We start from the raw sequence: 21,050 nt of genomic DNA, 5'->3' as shown, positions 1-21,050 counted from the left end.
AGGTCAGGAACGAGGCAAAGATATCCATCCTCACCATTAAATTCAACTTCACATTGAAGTCCTCCATTGTGCAATCAGGCAAGAAAAAGAAACTAAAGGCATATGGATCCAAAAGAAGAAAACAAAATTCCTTCTGTTCAAAGATGACATGATGGTCTGTGTAGAATTAAACAAGGAATCTACAAACAAAATGAAACAATACAAACAAAAAACCTCCTAAAACTAATAGCTGCCAGGTAAAGCAACTACAATGTCTAAAATCATTTTGAAAAAGAAGAATAAAGTGGGAAGAATCACTCGCCCCAATTTCAAGATTTATTATGTATTACAGTAATCAAGGCTGTATAGTAACAGGAAAGGGATAGATAAATGTATCAGTGGACCAGGACAGAGAACCCACAAATTGTCCCACACAAGTATGGCCAACCGATTTTTGACAATGATGAAGAAAAATACAATGAAGAAGAATAGTTTTTTCAACAAATGATGATGGAGAAATAGGCAAAAAATAAGGACCTCCACTTAAGCCTCAAACCACTTACAAAAAGTAACTCAAAATGGATGGTAAACTTAAATGTAAAATATAAATCTATGAACCTTTTAGAAAAAAAGATATAAAAATATTTGGGGGGGCTTCCCTGGTGGCGCAGTGGTTGGGAGTCTGCCTGCTGATGCAGGGGACACGGGTTCGTGCCCCGGTCCAGGAGGATCCCACATGCTGCGGAGTGGCTGGGCCTGTGAGCCATGGCCACTGAGCCTGCGCATCCGGAGCCTGTGCTCCACAACGGGGGAGGCCACAACAGTGAGAGGCCCGTGTACTGCAAAAAAAAAAAAATTGGGATCTAGAGCTAGGCAAAAATGAAACCCCAAAGATCCAGAAAAGAAAAAGTTGGTAAAACTCATCAAAAGTAAAAACTTGTTTTGTGAAAGTCCCTGTGGAAAGGATAAAAAGACAAACTATAGACATAAAAGAAATATATGCAAACTACATATATGACAAAAGGCTTATTTTTAGAGTATATAAAGAGCTTTCCAAGCTCAATAGTTAAAAACAACAACAAAACCCCAAACCCAAATTATCCCATTAAAAAATGGGCAAAAGTCACAGAGACATTTCACAGAAGACATACAGATGGCAAGCAAAGCACATGAAAAGCTGTTTAACATTAATAACCATTAGAGAAATGAGATTAAGACTATGATGAGATGTTAATATATACCTATTAGGCAACTAAAATTAAAAATAGTGACAAAAATGAAATGCTGGCATGAAGGTGGAGGAAAATATTTTGGTAGTTTCTTAAAAAACTAAACATATGCTTACTGTGTAATCCAGCACTCCCACTACTGAGCATCCATCCCAGAGAAAGGAAAATTTACCTTGACACAAAAACCTGCGGGTGAATGTTTATACCAGGGTTTTGTTTATTTGTTTTTGATTTGTTTATTTTGTAGTGGTCGAAGCTTAGAAAAACACTAATATGTCCTTTAATAGGTAAATGTTAAATATGCTGTTGTTTATCCATACCATGGAATACTATTCAACAATAAAAAGGAACAAGCTACTGATACATGCAACAACTTGGATGGATCTCTGGGGAATTATGTTGTGTGAAAATAAAGTCAATCTCAAAAGGTCACATACTGTATGATCTCATTCATATAACATTCAAAAATAACGAAATTATAGAGATAAATTATAAATTATTACCACTTCTTGCTGATGTCCTAGATGGTCAATAAACAGGAAACATTCCTTTGACGAAAGAACTTGAAATGGCTCTGAATAAACCCTTTGCGTTCTAGTAAAACAGCCCAATAGCCTTGCAGTTCTCTGGGCAGTACTAGAGGCACCAAATTCTATAACTTCCAGTGTTTCCCAGAAAACTTGACCCCATTACCACAGCTGGATTTTGAAGCAAACTTGCTTTAGGAACTCACTAAACAAGCACAACTCCTGTTGTAATGTCAACATCTGCAGTCCTTGCTTTTCAATCGCCTTTCTTAGAGACTCACAAAACCCCCTCAGAAAATCAGTTATTGTAACGCAACTTGCTCTCTAAGAAAGACTGACGATTTACATGGATGCCGCGGGAGGGATTTTATTTATAGTCCGTGTATTCAAATGAACTTTTGAAACAACCAGGTCTGATTGGAGGATGATTACAGTAGAATAAAAGTAAAAGTAGGACTGCCAATTCAACTCTCTGATTGGATAAATGCTTCCCTGACATCAGCCAATCAGAACACTAACCACACCTTATACCTTAGTCAAGTAGCTAAAATAGCCTGCGGGTATTTCCCTCAATCATGTGTTAACTCTTGTTTTTCAGCTTTCTCTCTTTTGAAGGTGGGGAGCAGGTAGGCAAAAGTTTATCGTTTCTTCTCCCTGGCTGGCAAGGAGCGAGTCTGCTATGAGCGATGGTCGATGCAAGGGCTGGCAAACAACATGGCAGCTACAAGTCAGGCATCATCCTGCCTGACTCTGCACAACCATCGCCCACGGCGGGCGTTCAGTCCGATATTAAAGGAAACCAAGGGCCACCACCACAGAGGCAAGTGCCAGTAAAGTCTCCAGTTAGCAAAGCCCAGTAAGTAATATGCATTTCTGGGGAATGGAAACAAACAACAAACCAAAAACCAAAGGCCAAGCACATAGTTTCTGAGAAAGAGCTGTGGCTAGATTCCAAAGAACAATATATAATCTTTCAATAAAACAGTCCAGTTAAAAATGTATCTTGACACCTTCCTTGTAAATTGTTTGTAACTACTCTGTGAAAGTTAATTTTTCTTGAAATTTAGATTTTCATTAGATTCTTAATCCTGTTCTAACTGTTACATTTCTTAAAAACCATGTTCTGGTTTTGATTTCAAGGCAGGGCAGGACACTACAGTTTGAAAAATGCTGGGATAATTACACAGGCTTATTGCCAATAGAACTGCTCTCCTGGGCCACAGTGATTGGCCCCAAAGTAGGGAATTGGCCTGAGCTGAGCCAGTGAAAGAACTTTCTGAGATTTTCAGCGGCTTGAACATAATTTTTCTTTCTTTTATGAGGGTGTGAATGAGACTGGAGGGGCTGAGGATGTGTCTCTGGCCTCTTGGAAAAGATTGAGAAGAAAGGTGAAGTGAAGGGGAACAACAAAAATGAGTTTGCAAGTTTGGGGTGAGGAATGGAGAGATACATTTATATCCAGTCTCAGCAGGTGTGCTTGTTCCAAAGCCTCTTATAATGTGAGGTGTCTCAGTCTACTTAGCACAAACCACCACCCTCCACTTTTGTCTGTCTCTCTTTTTAAAATGCTATTTCAATTTGACTTCGGTCACTAACAAGAGATTGTGTGACAAATCCAAGCCAAAACTAACTCAACACAATGAGAATTCCACATTTACTAGCATATTGAACAAATAAGTGGTCTGCCTTTATTTCTGCCCTTTCTTTTTCTGTAGCAACAATACTGATGTCTTTGCTCTTAGTACTTATCTTTCATTGAAAGGGAAGTGAAAATTAGAGTGAGAGAGAGAGGAGCCTGATGGCATTAAACCCACTCAAAAGCTTTAAAGTAAATGGTTGTAGTGGAAAGTAGTCAAGTAGAGTCTGAAGGGATGCCTGACATTCTTAAAGAGAACTGGGTATTAGAAAAAGAAAATGAAGAAAAAAAGAAACACCTCTCGCTTTTGTCTCCAATCTAAGAATTCCAAGGTGGTTGAACTAAAAGAAGGAAAATTTAAGAGAAGCGATTTTATTTTGTAATAGGTGGAGGGTAAGAGGACAGACCCTATAGCCAGGGTCAAGGGCTGGTATCTCGACTCCATTCCATACAAGCAAGTTACTTAACCTCTCTGTGAAATAAGGATAATGACAGTATTTTGTAGATTTGTTGTGAGTATTAAAAGTATAAATGTATGTAAAGTGCTTCAAACACTGACCAATGAATGCATAGAAAGTGTTGTATAAGTGCTCTCGTAAGGAGCACTGGAAAGGGAGCAAATGGGAGCCCAAGAATCAGATTAGTAAAGGGCACACTCTAACTGTAGGCAGCAGGCAAACAGAGCTTTCTTGAAGATAACCCAAGAGAACCAGTGAAAAGCAAGATAATTCAGTAAAGTGGCAGGATATGAAACTAAGACAAAAGTCAATAGCATTAATTATAAACTATAACCAGTGAGAAGTTATAAAAAAGGAAAAGACCAAATTTTCAAAAGAAGTGAAATATCTAGGAGTAAACTTAATAAGAAATGTAAATCCTATATAAGAAAAACTTTAAATATTCCTAAAAGAATCAAAAGGAGATTTAAATAAACAAGAAAGCATCTTATACTTGTGGACAGGATGATATAACATCCTAAAGATGTCAAATTCAATGTAGTGCTGCTATTTTACAAGATGAAAAGAAAGTTTGCAGTGGAGAAGAAGGCAAATGAGCCTTAAATATGTGGAAAGATATTCATTTATAATCAAAATAAAGGGCAAGTTAAAACTACACTGGGATATCAATTCTTGCCTAACAGATAGTCAAAAATCCTACAGCCCACCCAGCTGACAATGCTAAGGAGAAATGGGCATACATGTACATTGCTGGTGGGAGTGTAAAATGATATAATACATATGGTGGGAAAGTTTAGTAATATCTAACAAAGTAACATATGCCTTAACCTTGGACTCAGGAATTCCACTTCTAAGAATCTACCTGAAAAATATGATTCTACATATATGAATTAACAAAACTGTACGAAGTTGCTCAGGCAGCATTATTTGTGATATATTATAAAATGGAAATAATGTTAATGTCCATCCATAGGGGAAAGGTTGAATAATCTCCAGGACAGACTCACACTGGAGCACCTGGGAAGCCATGAAAATGAATGAGAATCATCTTCATGTGCTGGTAGGGAAAGAGCTCCATGATATACTGTGAAGTGAAGAAAGAAATGCAGAAAAAAATGCATATTGAGTGCTACTTTGGGGTAAAGGACAGAAATTTTGAGGTTCAAGAAATAAAATTACATCAAAAGGAAAATAAGCAACTTCTGAAAACCCACTGACATGAATGAAGGTGACTGTATATCATATTGGTAACATGAATACGCAAAGAATGGATTATTTCCAGTGACTTCTGAACACAATTCTCTGATGATATATTCTTATTGGGATGCCTTCTATTTCTGTCAGAAATTAAAAAGAAAATAATAAGAAGAAAATAAATTAAAAATTGAAATCCCAGGTTTTGTAAACTAACAGAAAAATGAAGGAACTTCTGTGGGGTTCTATGAGCTAACATTACTCTGAAATCAGAATTAGACAAAGATAGCACAGGAAAACTCAAAGCTAATCTCAATTACTCAAGTAGATGCAAAAGTCCTAAACAGAATAATATAAAATCTAAGCAAGCAGTTTATTAAGGAAAAATACCTTGTGAAGCTAGATGGTTGAACCTTGGAGTGCCAGTATACTTAAGGACTTAAAATGCCTTCCACCCACTCATTAAACAAGGGTTACAGAGCATGCACATGCCAATGATAACTGCTCTTGGCCCCGGGGAATTGGTGGCAAATCAGACAATGTTTCAAAGAACTTATGGATGTGGAAATGAACAAATAAATGAACAAGATAATTTTAGAAAAATCGTAAGTGCTTAAGAAAAAAAACCTATTGTATAGCAGATAATATGTACAAAAGTGTATAAGAGCTACCGGATTGAAAGTCTGGTTCATTCGGGAGAGGAAGGTAAAGAAAAGTTTTCCAAGGAGAAGGTTATGTGAGCCAGACCTGGATGAGGGAATTACAAAATGTTATGCAGAGGAAAGGGCAAGACAGACTGAGGGATATAGAAGAGCATCATCAAAGGCCCCGAGGTGTGGCGAGAATGCCTCTTTGAGTAATAAAGAGTCCAGTATGACTAGACAACACAGGCACACAGTGGGAAGGCTTGACTGGATGGCAGCTTGGGGATAGTTGACACAAACTTTTGTGTGGGATGCTAAAGAGATTGGAATCGCTAATCAAAAGGGTAGATGTTCAGCGCTTCTGAGTGTGAGAGTGAAATGGTCAGATGTGAGAGTTATTGAGAGACTGTTGGCACCAATGCGGATGGATTGTAATGGGGATGTAGGGAAGTTTGAAGAAACACATCTAATGAGTTCGCTTCAGCCAGATAGTTGGGATTCTCTTAAGCATTGAACTCTGTCCTTAATCCCTACAAATTGTCACTCACGGAGCCAGTGTTGTGATGGATTAGGCTCCAGTGAGAGCAAACCTGATTGCAAGGGTCAACCATTAAATTTGGGGGAATTTTGCAAGCTGGTGTTAAATAAGACAATTACTAAAAATTAAATCGTATAAAACTACAATTAAATAAATTTAGAACAGGTAAAAATATACATCACTTTCTAATTTTTGCCAGTGTTTACTATTACCTATGCCCTTGAGGTTATTTTCTTTAATTCGATCTAAATGATAGACATGCCATTTAATGGCTTGCTATTGTGCTCTCTTCCCAGTTCTGATTTCAGAGAAGTGCTGGTAGCTGAATCAGCCTAGTAGGATTTTTTTACCCCATGGAAATCAACAAATGCTATAAAGGCAGGACTTAACTTATTGTTTTGGTGATTATCTAGAGTTAAAAACATCTTGGAGAAAATGTGCATTAAACTTAAAAGTGTGGTGTATCTGCAGCTGTTACACAGTGAATAACCCCAAATAGTAAGGAAATATTTTTCTAGTATTCAGAAACTATTATCTGATTCAGCAAAGGAGTCCCTCATGTCAATGACATCTGAGCAATGTTCTGACCTAGTTTTTCTTACTTGGTGAAATTTTTAAAAAAAGAATCAACATTTATGTCAGGACTATATTTATTGGTCAGTGGTGTGAGTGACTTCTGTGATGAAATGGATAGTAATCAAGCAGTTATTTGCAGTTTGATTTTATGACACTATTGTGGGCAATAAAATTATAAAAACGGTAAGTAGATTTTGTAAGAAATAGCAATTCTTTTGAAATTATTGGTCTAATCTGAAAATCAAGGAGGTTTTAGCTAAAATCTATTTCTAAAACTGTATGAAAATATTTAACAGAGTTTTTTTACCTTAACCCTTGAGCGGTATCAAGGGTTTTATTAACATGTATATGATATATACATGTATAAGATGTATAAAGATATTGTACTACTGTACTCTATACAGTAAAGTACACAAAAGCACAACCAACTGTAGAGGATACACACATGTGACAATGTACGCCAGACACATGAACTAACTTACGTGACTGGACATGCAAATGCACCTTCACATCTTTGAAAGTTTGCAACTTGAATGTACGTATGTAGGGGACTTAGTGTATTGAGCATCTACTATGTTCAAGGAACTATATTACACAAAAACATAACATGTATCTGAGATTTTATCCTGACTTAGTGTCTATAAGCGTGACTGGGGATTAAAATTAGAATGAAGGAAACAGATTTTTACCATTTAGTGGAGGTAAATTCTTCCCCTACAATGATGGAAATCACCACAAAATAAGTTTCACAGATTTATGTCTATTTTCTCTTTCTTCCTTCACATATTTTTTTGTTACCTTGCCTATGATGCTTTCTTCTTTATAGGTTTTCTTTCTTTACAGGCTCTATTTTAATTGGTCATTTAATTGTGTAGCTGGGGAAACTGTGAAAGGGGAAAGAGTATATTGGGCATATATTTAGGTTTTCTTTTTTTTTTTTTTTTTTTTTCTGTGGTACGTGGGCCTCTCACTGTTGTGGCCTCTCCCGTTGCGGAGCACAGGCTCCGGACGCGCAGGCCCAGCGTCCACGGCCCACGGGCCCAGCCACTCCGCGGCATGTGGGATCTTCCCAGACCGGGGCACGAACCCGTGTCCCCTGCATCGGCAGGCGGACTCTCAACCACTGTGCCACCAGGGAAGCCCTATTTAAGTTTTCTTGATAAAATTGATAGATTGGAGGAACTGGAGAGAAGTAAAGGAAGAGAACTGCCAATTATTTTCTTGTATCTCAAGTCCTCATGATAAAAATTGTCAACTCTCTAGCCAAAGATAAACAGTGAGTTTCTCTTTGTCATCTAGGCTGCTATGTATGACTGGAGTCCTGAAATCCAGGGAATCATCCTTAGCTCACTCAACTATGGCTCATTCTTGGCTCCAATCCCCAGTGGCTATCTGGCTGAAATATTTGGAACCAAGTACTTGGCTGGTGCTGGCATGTTTATTACCTCAGTCCTGACCATCTTCACTCCACTAGCAGCTGATACTGGAGTGACTTTCCTCATTGTCCTACAGATCATCCAAGGCATTGTCCAGGTACCAAGATGTTTTCTAAGTACGAGTAGAATATAGGTTCCAAAATGACCTCAGATAGCCAAGAATCAACTTTTTGTTCAGGTTATGTTATTAACAAGTCAGTATTCAATCTGGGCCAGATGGGTTCCACCAACGGAAAGGAGTGAGCTCATCACCATTGCTGTATCAGGTAACTGATAACTTAGTTGTCACCTTATGTGCACTGTCCAAGAGTACTCTGCCATGGCCTATCAACAGAAGCCAAACCTTAAATCCTAACTACTCTGTCTCCTTGCTCTAAAGCACTACCCTATACTATCTTTCTTGATCATAACCAAATGTTTACTGGACACCAAACATTCTTGCAAATGCTTTTAATTTCCTTTTAGTCACAGAACAATCTTCCAACTCAGTTATATATAATTACTTCCATTTCACACATAAGGGGATTTGAGACACAAGTAGACTAATAACTTGTCCAAAATCACACAGCTACTGAGTGTAGGAGCAGATTCTGAACCTAGGTAGCCTGGGTTGCAACTTAGCTTTGTGATCAAGTCAATCTGCAGGAAGCACAGAGAGTCCCAAGCCTGACCTTCTCACCCAGAATATCCTCACATCTTCTGTTTAGGGTCAGTGCTGGGCTTCTTCATCATCCTCCTGGTTGGTGGTCACCTCTGCCAGACCATAGGATGGCCTTATGTCTTCTATATCTTTGGTGAGTTTCTGCTTTTCAAATCGCAGAATATTGTTTTATGACACAGATTACTGGGCATGATTTCTGTGATGCAAGTCAATTATGGTTAACCAAATCCTAGTAGATATAAATATATAACTAAAGTTGATAATGTTCAGAGCTAATCATGTTGTGAATCTTGAAAATGATTTTTAAGTTTCAATATCCTGAGTGTATAGCTAGAATAACCTGATGACTTTAAAGGCATTGTTACATTCCATCCTGCTTCTAAATTGAACCCACAAAGGATCTCAGAGGGATTTCTTTCATAAGATGTTGAAAATGTAATCTTGGTAGGATTATATTTTTAGTTATGTTATTTATTTAATACATTCTTTTAAATTCTCCTATTATTACTACAACCAGAAAATTGTGGGAATGTGTCCTAATCATAGGTAAAATACTGATTGGAGTAGAGAATCAACCAGTAAAGGCTGCAGGACAGAGCAGATCATGTGAGGTTTAGGATTGGACATAATAGACAGAGAGATGCTGTGGAAGTTTCCAAAGATCAGAGTGTTTCAGAGACAATATTCTACTGCTTCTCAATTTTGCCTTTACCCAGCCCTGGGTGGGATCTTCCTAGATGCTTTCAGCTAATGTTTGTGTTTGTTTGATTCTTGAAACATTCTCTGGAATCCCATCTGCAAACTGCCTGATTCCAGTGGGACCAGTAAATACCACTGGTGTTTTCATTAGAGGATAATACTATTAGATCCAGGATTCTTATAGCATCAGACCAATACACCTACTAGAAAAAAAATGTATATGAAGATTGATTACTGTAGCATATCACCCTTCAAAGGGTCTGTCATGGAAACTTCAAAAGGGTGGGTTACAAAATTTTCAAGGAATGAGAGAGTCTTACTGTGCTCCTGGTTTTGAGAAAATGTAAGCAATGTGTATAAAATAAGAACTCACTAAATATTTGTTCAATTAGTGTTAATATCTTCCATCCTCAACGTGCAACAGTGCTAATTTTCATATCTGTCACTCCCCACTTGCTTTTAAGTTCCTTGATGACAAAATTATGTCATTGTATTCTTATATTCTCAAAATCTAGCAAAATGCCTGGTGTACGGTGGCTGTTCTATATTCGTGAAAGACCATATAAACAACAAGCTAACAAGTGAAGAGAATTCAAGACTTTAAGATTCTAAAAAGGGAATTTTAAGATGAATCATATTTCCACTCAATACTAATAATGTTGTGTTGTACAACACTGTAATAATGTGTATATTAGAGAAATTTCTTTGCTGAGGATGAATTTCATTCCATATCCAGAAATTATCTGGGCAATCAGCTGCACATATGTACTGCTGCTAACTCTTAAATGTTAGAGATAGATAAGAAAAGATTTAATGAAGACATAAACTTTGCAAAAGCATGACTAGCAGGAGGGATGCTGACTGGTACTTCAACAGTGAGGGCATTTTCAAGCACATGGGGCAAACACACTAATAACTTTTAACAACAACGTACAGCCTTATTATTGGTGCATTTCAAAACCTCCCCAAGCTCAGTGATTTTAAGCAACAAATGTTTAGTCTCTTAGTTTTGTGGGACAGCTAGGCAGCTCTGCTCTCTGTGTCTCTCATCTGTCTTGGACAATGGCTGAGCTGGAGCATGTTGTTCCTATACCAATTGATAAGACTCGAGAGGACAAGTGAAAAACTGCAGTGCTTCTTAAAGCCTAGGCTCTGAACTGCCCCATGTCATTGGCAAAATCCAGTTACATGGCCAAGACCAAAGTCAAGTGGTGAGGAAGTACCCTCCACCTATGATAGGACTATGCAAGGGATAGATGCAGGAAGGAGTGGAGTATGGGGGCCATTCTGTTAACCACAGGAATCATCTCAGGGCAGAATCAAACTGATAGAACTCCAATTCTGTGTTAAGCAGAACCTCGTGTTTTTTTTAGGTGGTATTGGCTGCATCTGTTCTTTTCTCTGGTTTGCTCTCATTTATGATGACCCCGTGAATCATCCGTTTATCAGCACTAGTGAGAAGGAATACATCATCTGTTCACTGGCTCAAGAGGTGCACAGGGGAACTCCTCTGCCATTTCCCTATGTCTCAGTGGTGAAGAGTTCAGTAGAGTACAGTTCTGGTCTTTAGATGGAGGGGATATTTATATGTACTTTCTTCCAGGATTCTCCACCAGGCTGATCTCTTCCCATTAAGGCTATGATCAAATCCCTACACTTTGGAGCATTCTCGTCTTTTATTTCAGTGACTACTGGCATTATTTTGTTATCAGGTCATACCTACCAACATACATCGGCTCTGTACTTCAAGCTAACATCAGAGATGTAAGTACGGAGAAAACTCATTCTGCTCTTCTGTTGCTTCATATATAATCCTTTCTTTCTCCTATGGTCATGGGCTTAGGCCAAGGATCTTCATGTAGGAAACGCAACGTGATTCACTTGAATTCTGATTCAACTCAATGTGTCCTACTGCTTATTGGGGGCAGAGTGGTATGGCTCTAGGTCAACTTGTCATTCATAGAATATCGTATTTTTAAAGGAACTTATACAGAAATTTTATGTTCAGTCCAATCAACATTTGCAAACAAGACATCTGCTGGCAGCATAAATAATAAAGCATTAATGTAACAAAGTCTGCCTTCCAGAAAGCTGTGACAGAGAAGCATAAACAACATACGCTGAAAATAAGACATTAATAGGACATAAAGTCCTAAATAGGACTTATACCAAAAACTTGTGGACAATGTCTTTTTAGAAAAACATTTTATTCAAGTATAACATATATAAAGAAAAGTGCACATATGTGTACATCTCTCTGACTTTTCAAAAAATGAACAGATGCTCTGATTGGCTGAGAGGAGCCTGTCAATTCCTGCCAGATGAATGTCTCAAAATTGGTGAAGAGTATATCATCTCCTAGCTTATTAGTGACAGTTCACTAGGTCATTGAATTAGTGTTTTATTCTTGTCCTTTGTATTCAAAAAGCAGTTCTCTCATGTTGACTGGGCTCATCTGGTGAAAACACGCTGAGTGGTCAACAGAGAACTGACCTTCTTAGCAGAGGTCAGAGTCTGGGGAGCATGCATGCAAGCAGGCTGGAAGTACTAATAACAGAAAGCCCAAGGATAGAGTAGCTATGGGTCTTCCCAAAGGAGTGGGGTGGGCAGCAGCGGGCAATCAAACCAGAATCCCAGGCCAGGGAATCAGGGACAGGAGGGCCAGACAAGCAGGATGCCAGTGCTGAGATCTAGACATTCTGAGGCTGGCTGTTGGAAGTGATTGGTCCCTGGCGTGAAGCGGGGTAGGCTCTTTATCCTCAGAGGCCAGGCTGAGGAAGAGGAGGATGAGGGAATGATTAGGACAAGTTGAGAACAGACAGTAGAGTTTTCTCAGCTTGAGAAGCCAAGAGATCTGGACTCCCATTGCTCTAGGGTATTTTTCTCAGTAACTCACATTACCTTGATGGCCTTGGTTTACTCATCTGTAAAATAAACATCTCAGACCAGTTGACAGTGAGATCCTTTTCACTGTTTGGGTTACATACAACAAAGAATGGCCTCCTTTCCTTGCATTTTTTTAATGGCAATTTAATTTAGGAGTTGAATTGATAAAAACAGGGATCAACATTTTTAAAAATATATAAAAAGGTAAAAGAGTGAAAAATCTTACTCTCATTCCTGTCCCCAATCTCCCCTGTTTTCTCAGCCTTTATTATGTTATGTTCCAATTTTTTTTTTTTTTTTTTTTTTTTTTTGCGGTACGCAGGCCTCTCACTTGTTGAGGCCACTTGTTGTGGCCTCTCCCGTTGTGGAGCACAGGCTCCGGATGCGCTGGCTTAGCGGCCATGGCTCATGGGCCTAGCCGCTCCGTGGCATGTGGGATCTTCCTGAACCGGGGCACGAATCCGTGTCCGCTGCATCGGCAGGCGGACTCTCAACCACCGCGCCACCAGGGAAGCCCTATGTTCCAATTTTGATGGAAGTTTTTATCATGAATGGATATTAAGTTTTGTCACATGCTTTTTTCTGCATCTATTGAGATGATTATGTGATTTTCACCCTTCCTTTTGTTAATATGATGTCTCACATTGATTGATTTGTGAACATTGAACCATCCTTGCCTTCCTGGAATAAATCACTTTATCATGGGGGTATGATCCTTTTTATATATTGTTGAATTTGGTTTGCTAATATTTTGTTGAAGATATTTGTTTCTATATTCATCAGAGATATTGGCCTATAATTTTCTTTTTTGTAGAATCTTTGTCTGATTTTGTATAGGGTACTGGTCTCATAGAATGAATTTGGGAGTAGTCCCCACTCTCCCATTTTTTGGAATAGTTTGAGAAAGGTAGGTATGAGCTCTTCTTTAATGTTTGGTAGAACTCCCCTGTGAAGCCATTTGATCCTGGACTTTTGTTACTGGGATATATTTTTTAAATTATGGATTCAATTTCACTACCAGTGATTGGTCTGTTCAGATTGTCTATATTTGGTTCAGTCAGGTACGTTTCTAGAAATTATCTATTTCTTCTAGGTTGTCCAAATTGTTGGGATATAACTGTTCATAGTATTCTCTTATGATTTTTTTTGTATCTCTGTGGTATTGGGTGGTATTTTTCCTCTTTTATTTCTTATTTTGTTTATTTGGGTCCTCTCTCTTTTCTTCTTGATGATCTTGGCTAAAGGTTTATCAAGTTTGTTTACTGTTTCAGAAAACCAAGTCTTGGTTTCACTGATCTTTTCTATAGCTATTTATTTTTGGTCTATGTTTTATTTATTTCCTCTCTGATTTTTATTACTTCCTTCCTTCTGCTGACTTTGGGCTTTTTTCATTCTCTTTCAAATACTAGATTTTGAGATTTTTCTTGTTTCTTGAGGAAGGTCTATACTGCCATAAACTAACTGCTTTTGCCATATCCCACAGATTTCGGAGTACTGTGTTTCCATTTTCATTTGTCTCAAGGTATTTCTTATGTCCTCTTTGATGTCTTCATTGACTCTTTTTTTTTTTTTTTTTAAGTAGCATGTTCTTTAGTTTCCACATGTTTGTGTTTTTCCCATTTTTCTTCCTGTAATTGATTTCTAGTTCCATACCATTGTGGTTGGAACAAATGCCAGATAAAATTGCTATCCTCTTACATTTGTTGAAACTTCTTTTGTAACCTGGCATGTGATCGATTCTGGAGAACATTCCATGTGCACCTGAAAAGAATGTGTATTCTGCTGGTTTTGGATGGAATGTCCTGTAAGTCCAACTGGTCTGTTGTGTCATTTAAGACCACTGTTTCCTTATTGATTTTCTATCTGAATTATCTGTCCATTGATGTAAGTGAGGTATTAAAGTCTCCTACTATTATTGTATCATTGTCAGTTTCTCCCTTTATGTCTGTTAATATTTGCTTTATATATTTAGGTGCTCTTATATTAGGTCCATATATGTTAGAAAGTGTTATATCTTCTTGTATTGATTCCTTTATCATTATATAATGCCTTTCTTTGTCTTTTGTTATAAACTTTTGTTTTAAAGTCTATTTTGTTTGATATGAGTATTGCTACCCGCATTTTTTGTCATTTCCATTTGCATGAAATATCTTTTTCCATTCCCTCACTTTCAATCTGTATGTGTTTTTAGCTCTGAAGTGAGTCTTTGTGGGCAGCATACAGATGGGTCTTGTTTTTAAATCCAATTAGTCACCTTATGTCTTTTGATTAGAGACTTTAGTCCATTAACATTTTAAGTGATTATTGGTAGGTATGTACTTATTGCCATTTTGTTTCTTGTTTTCTGATTATTTTTATAGTTCTTTTCTGTTCCTTTATTTTTCTTTTAGTTTATTCCCTTGTGGTTTGATGATTTTTTTAAGTGGTATCCTTGTGTTCCTTTCTCTCATTTTTTTGTATCTATTGTAGGTTTCTAATTTGTGGCTACTATGAGTTTCATGTATATTTACCTGTATCTACTTGTTTTAAACTGGTAGTCATTTAAGTTCAAACACATTCTAAAAGATCGACATTTTTTACTCCCCTCCTCCATGTTTTGTGTTTTGATGTCATATTTTACATCTTCATGTTTATCCCTTCACTGTTAATTGTATTTATAGTTGATTTTACAATTTTTTATCTTTTAATCTTCATGCTAGCCTATTTAAGTGGTTGAGCCACAGTCTTTACTGTCTATTTTCTTTTACTAGTGGGATTTTTGCTTTCCTGTAGATTCTTACTTCTTGTTGTAGCCTTTTCTTTTCCACTTAGAGATGACCCTTTAACATTACTTTTTGGGTAGGTTTGGTATTGATTAACTCTTTTAGTTTTTGCTTGTCTGAGAAGTTCTTTATCTCTCCTTCAATTCTAAATGATCATCTTGCTGGGTAGAGTATCCTAGTTGCAGGTTTTTCCTTTTCGGCATTTTAAATATATCATGCCACTACCTCTGGCCTGCAAAGTTTCTGCAGAAAAATCAGCTGATAGTCTTATGGGGGTTCCCTTGTATATGACTGTTTTTCTCTTCCTGCCTTTAGAATTCTCTTTTTATTTTTAATTTTTCCATTTTAATTATGATATGTCTTGGTGTAGGTCTGTTTAGGTTCATCTTGTTTGGGACCCTCTGTGCTTCCTGTATCTGGATATCTGTTTCTTTCTGCAGGTTTGGGAAGTTTTCAGCCACAATTTTATCAAATACATTTTTGACCTGTCTCTCTCTCTCTCTCTCTTCTCCTTCTGGGACTCCTATAGTGCAAATCATGGTTTGCTTAATGTTATCCTAGAGATCTCTTAAACTCTTCTGTTTTTCTTTTTGCAGCTCTGATCGGGCGATTTCCATTATTCTGTCTTCCAGATCACACATGCATTCTTTTGTATCACCTAGTCAGCTGTTAATTCCTTTTACTGTGTTTTTCATTTCAGTTATTGTATTCTTTGGTTCTGGCTGGCTCATTTTTATGTTTTCTATTTCCTTATTAAAATTATCATTGTGTTCATCTACTCTTTAATTTAGTTAGCATTCTTATTACTGATACTTTGAACTCTTATCTGGTACCTTATTTCTGTTTCATTACTTGGTTTTTCAGGGGTTTTCTCTTGTTCTTTCCTTTGAATTAAATTTCTCTATCTTTTCATTTTGCTTAACTTTCTCTGTCTCTATGAAATTAGGTGAAACATTTAGCTATCCTGGACTTGAAGGGGTGTCCTTGTGTGGAAGCATCCCTGTGCAGTCTGTATGTGCCCAGTGTCTTTGCTGGCACAGCTATATTTGACGTTGAGCATAAGTCACTCATCCCCCATGGTGTGCTGGCAGCTATCGCCAGGGTAGGAGGTAGGGCTGGAGGTAGAAGGGCCAGAGCAAGAGCCAGTTGTGAGCCAGGGCTTCTCCTCGGTTTGGTGGCCAACACCACACTATCAGGGTGGGGGTGGGTTCCACGTTGCTGGGTCAGAAGACCTGAGGGTTGGTCTGATCTGGCTCCATTCCCTCTAAGTGTATGCTCTCCCTCCTCCCAGCACAGGCACACTCACCCAGAAGGGAACAGTGCTGGAGCAAGTGGAGCTGGAGTGGGTGCTTGGTATGGGTTGGAGTGCAGACTGTGGTAGTGCCGGCACTAGTCAGAGTCCTGGACAACTCCTGATCTTCTGCCTTCATAGGCACCAGCAATGTCCAGATGCTGTGCTAAGTCTGAGCTGCCTCTTTCCCTCACAACTGCATACTCCTCTCAACCATGGCAGCCCTCTCTCCGGTGTGGAGCTGCACTGGGAGCAAGAGGGGCTGGAGCAGATGCTCTGCTCAGGCTGGGGTGTGTGTTAGGCAGTGGTGGGAAACCAGCCAGAGTCCCTATCAGTTTCAATCTGCTTCCTCTGCCTTTTTGGGGGGAGTAAGCCAGTGTGTGCATGCTCTTCATGAGCGGAGCCTTGGTTTTTTATAGTCCTGCTGTCAATCCCACAGTTTTTTGAATCAGCTAAGGGGACTTGTCCTCCTGGTGCCAGACCCTAAGGTGTCGTGCTCAGTGGTTCTCACCACTCACTTCCCAGGGAGGATCTCTGAGCCTGTGTAATTCCCCCTCCTCTTCTGTGTACCCTCCCAGGGGTGTAGGTCCCGATCTGATCACTTCTCTCCCTTCCTACCCAATTACATGTGAAACTTTCTTACAGACTTGGTTGTATAAGAGTCTTTCTGCCACTCTCCAGTTTGTTTTCAGTGAGAATTGCTCCACATGTAGATGTATTTTTGATGTTTCATGGGGGGAGGTGAGCTCCACGTCCTCTTTCTCCACTATCTTGATCTATCTCCTCTATAAACTTTTATATTTATTGTCAAGTTGCCCTCCATTGGGCATTGATAATATTTGGAAGTGCCTGATTCCCCCTGGCATCACCACAGATCATGTCAAAAAACTGTTGCACTTTTGCCAGTTTGATAAAATGGTATCTCACAGTAGTTTTACTATTATGAGGGTGGATACCTTTTAATATGCTTAGAGATCACTTATTTTTCTTTTTCTGTAAATGGTCCATTCATATCCTTTGACTATTTTTCTACTGGCTTTTGTTCTTTTTAATATCTATTTCTACATGATCCTTATATATGAAGACAGCATTGGTCCATCTTTTTTTCAAATTGAACTGTATGCATATTTTTCCTCAGGCACTACAATTATATTGGCTCTTCCAGAAATTCATATTAAAGGTGAAGTATATATAAAAGAAAAGCTATAGATGTAGACAATCCACCCAGGGGTCAATCTGTGTCATGGTGGGTGTAGTGAGGCATGCACCTCACCTCATCTCTGGTTCTCAGAGTGGGATGCTGTCAGCCCTGCCATTTGTTTCTGCCTGTATCTGCATTGTCCCTGGAGATCTACTGGCAGATTTTCTTCTCTCCAGAAAAATCCTCAGACTCAATACCATCAGGAAACTCTTCACTGCCATAGGTAAGAACAAAGGTAGACATGGAGGGGGTGGATGTGGGATGCTCAGGGCAGCTTCCTATTCACTCCGTGTTTGTTCTCCTGCCCCAGGGGTTCTCCTCCCTTCTGCTTTCTTCGTGTCCCTTTTCTGGGTCAGATCCAGCTTCAGTGTCACTTGTGGCCTTCTTGATACTGTCTTTTGCCACCAAAAACCTCAGCCAATCAGGAGCCCTTGTCAACTTCATGGATATTGCTCCTCGGTAGGGACCTGTGATCATCCCTAAACTTGCTCTTACACATGGGTAAAATGTGACATATGCAATGGGTCACAGGAAATTTCAGCACCAGCTGTACATCCAAATAATTCCTGGAAGGGACCCAAAGCTAGCCAACCTCTGTGAACTTAGTTTTTCCAGATGAAAACAGGATAAGTCAGTGGCTACACTCACAGTTCAACTGTGGGAGACTCACACCAATTTCTTTCTGTTGGGGAATGCAGCAGTTACACAGGGCTGGATCACTGAAAGGACTCGTAAACTTCAGAGGACATGCTCATGTAAGGCTTTAATAAAGGTAGAGGATACAGTATAGCAGGAGAAACATTCACCTCTGATATAGGTAAATATCAGATGACTGAGACTTCCAAATATAGCTCCCAGGGACCATCCATGGACTGTTCACAGTCAATAGGACACACTTCATCTTCAGGTAATGAACCACCAAATTACATGTGAGATACCTTGGTCTCAGGGAAGCCAATGTCTCATCCAATGGGAGGTCTTTTATACCTAAAAGCAAGGCTGAGAGATCAGGCTCCATAGGAGAAGAGAACATATAAACCAGCTGCCAACCATCAATCTGTACATTTTGTATAATGAATGTTGACAAGTTAGTGCAGGTTACCCCTTGTAAATCCCAGATCCTAGCACTGGATTATACTCATCACTAGTCAGTACATTTCATTCAGGTTTGACTAAGGGTCAGCACAACTCCAGCAATCCCCAGAGACAATCATGGAGTTGCAACAGATCAGCTGAGATTAACACTTTGCTTACAGAGGAATATTGTCTTCTCACACTTTCTCTCTCAGAGGTACAGTGCCTTACTCAGGGGACTATCACAAATCTTTTCTTACATAGCAGAAGCCATCTCTCCCACAGTTGCCAGATTTTTCATCAGTCAGGTAAGGTCAAATGTTCTGATGATTATGATATTCACAAGAGTCACCTCAAAAGATCATCTAGCCTCTCATTCTGACCCTAGGCTCAGCTCATGCAGAATAATTACCACATGTTCAGGGTATGGAGTGAAGAAGAATGCTCCATTGTATGAGTTTGTGCTTTATGAGTTCTTAGAATGAGTTTCTCATGCTAATCATCACATTTTCTAGCAATAATCATGACCTTTCTTGTGAAGTATAGAATGGCCAACCATTCTGATTGGCTGGGGCTGAGGGTTTTCCTGGAATGTGGGACTTTCAACACTAAAACCTTGAAAGTTCCAGGCAATCTGAAAAGAGTTGGTCACCCTATGTAGGAACCCCCAAAATATTGATAGAACAAATGAACGAGATGCTGAGTGGATGAGTGAATGACAGAGCAAAGGAGCAACCTGTACATTACGTGTATGCTCATCAGTGGTTAGTACAGAAATTCCTCTGCCCAGTATTGCTTACATAGTGTTCTTACATTCATACAGCCTTCCATCCTGGGAGATGCATTTAAAGTTGTCAGAATAAACAAATTAATCTGATGATAATTTCATAAGAATCAGACTGATACAGACTTTATGTGAAGAAACATACATATGACATTCACACGACTCATTCTTTAAGTTTCCTGTGGTTTCCACCAGTAAGCCAGGAAAATGAATGGAGAATAACAAAGAAAGGGTATTCTTTTTGACACCAAGTCCTTTTTTTTTTGAAGCTTCCGTTCTCTTCTAGCCACTAACTAACACACTAACTAACTAACACTAACTAATTTCTGTTTAAAACAGAAATTCTCAAACTGCTCTTATTTCTCTTATTACTCACTCACTGACTCATTTATCTCTTCATTCATTCGACATATATGCAATGAACATTAGCATGTGCCATGCACTGTTTAAGTGAATAAAACAAACAGAAGTCCCTGCCCTTGTGAAGTCGGTAGGAAAGAAACCGATAGAAAACTAACAAACTAAACGAAAACATGGTATAGTGATTGGTGGTAAGCGCTAAGAAAAGAGTAGGGCAGGAGAGGAAAATAGGGCACATAAGAGGGGGTGGGATTTCAGTTTTAAGTAGGGTGGCCGAGGAAGTCTCACTGAAAAAGTAACATTTATGGGAAGCAAGTACATGGGCGAGACAAATGACTACTTGAAGGGAGGAATATTCCAGCAGAGGGAAAGGCCAGGGCACCGGAAATATACCTGCATATTCTAAGAACAACCAGGAACATATAATGCGTGGCAGAGTTGGGGATGAGGGCAGTAGAACATGGTGCCAATGCCTTTCTGAACCAGGAGGGACAAGAACTAGGAGACTGTTAATAACTTGTAGTTTCTGCCTCCAGGACTCAGAGTTCGGTTGGAGGAATGTCTTCTTGCTTTCAGCTGCTGTGAACATAGCAGGCCTGTTTTTCTACCTCATCTTCGGCCAAGCAGAGGTGCAGGACTGGGCTAAAGGTAGATGTGCACCCGCTTCTGAGCAAACCGAGTGATGAATTAGATGCCGGTGCTTAGTTGTTCACTGTATTCCCTCATGGACATTCCTCTGACTTACAGTTCTACCCCAAAATGGGCTGTCCTTAAAGTACAGAAATCTCAGATTTTCCACTGGCCCATATACCTAGGACATGGAGGAGAGTTGCAAATTATGGAAAGGCTCTTTCATAAAGTCTTAGAATAAAATTTTATCTTCTTGTGCTTGTTTTCGGTTTATTTAACAACCATTTATAAGGCAACTAATGCAGAGCAGAAGACAAATAAACCCAAATTTAAAATCCAGATGTGTTACTTGTTACAAACAATACATGGACAAAAGAGATGCCCAAAGGGAGTGCATGGTGGCAGGGGGTGGGGGCCTGTACTGGCCTCCTAGGAATCTCCATGCCATCTTCTTCCCTGGGCTGGTGACTGTCCTTCAGTCCCAG

At 39.0% G+C, this 21,050-nt stretch overlaps 1 protein-coding gene across 1 annotated transcript; it reads left to right on the top strand.

Moving 5' to 3' along the window:
* The first annotated feature begins 2,421 nt into the window (after positions 1–2,421).
* SLC17A4 (solute carrier family 17 member 4) lies at positions 2,422–20,618 on the top strand. The gene is given in 12 exon segments (XM_059077198.1): positions 2,422–2,565; positions 8,081–8,314; positions 8,396–8,483; positions 8,925–9,011; positions 10,951–11,069; positions 11,181–11,229; positions 11,232–11,341; positions 17,808–17,940; positions 18,028–18,092; positions 18,094–18,176; positions 19,009–19,099; positions 20,472–20,618. Coding segments are annotated over 12 exon segments (1,350 nt in total).
* The last annotated feature ends 432 nt before the right edge of the window (positions 20,619–21,050 follow it).

The sequence above is a fragment of the Kogia breviceps genome, chromosome 10 (genome assembly GCF_026419965.1).
Source record: "Kogia breviceps isolate mKogBre1 chromosome 10, mKogBre1 haplotype 1, whole genome shotgun sequence".
NCBI classification, from domain to species: domain Eukaryota; kingdom Metazoa; phylum Chordata; class Mammalia; order Artiodactyla; family Physeteridae; genus Kogia; species Kogia breviceps.
The sequence above is the reverse complement of the archived record's forward strand: the minus strand, read 5'-3'. Positions and strand labels throughout refer to the sequence as shown.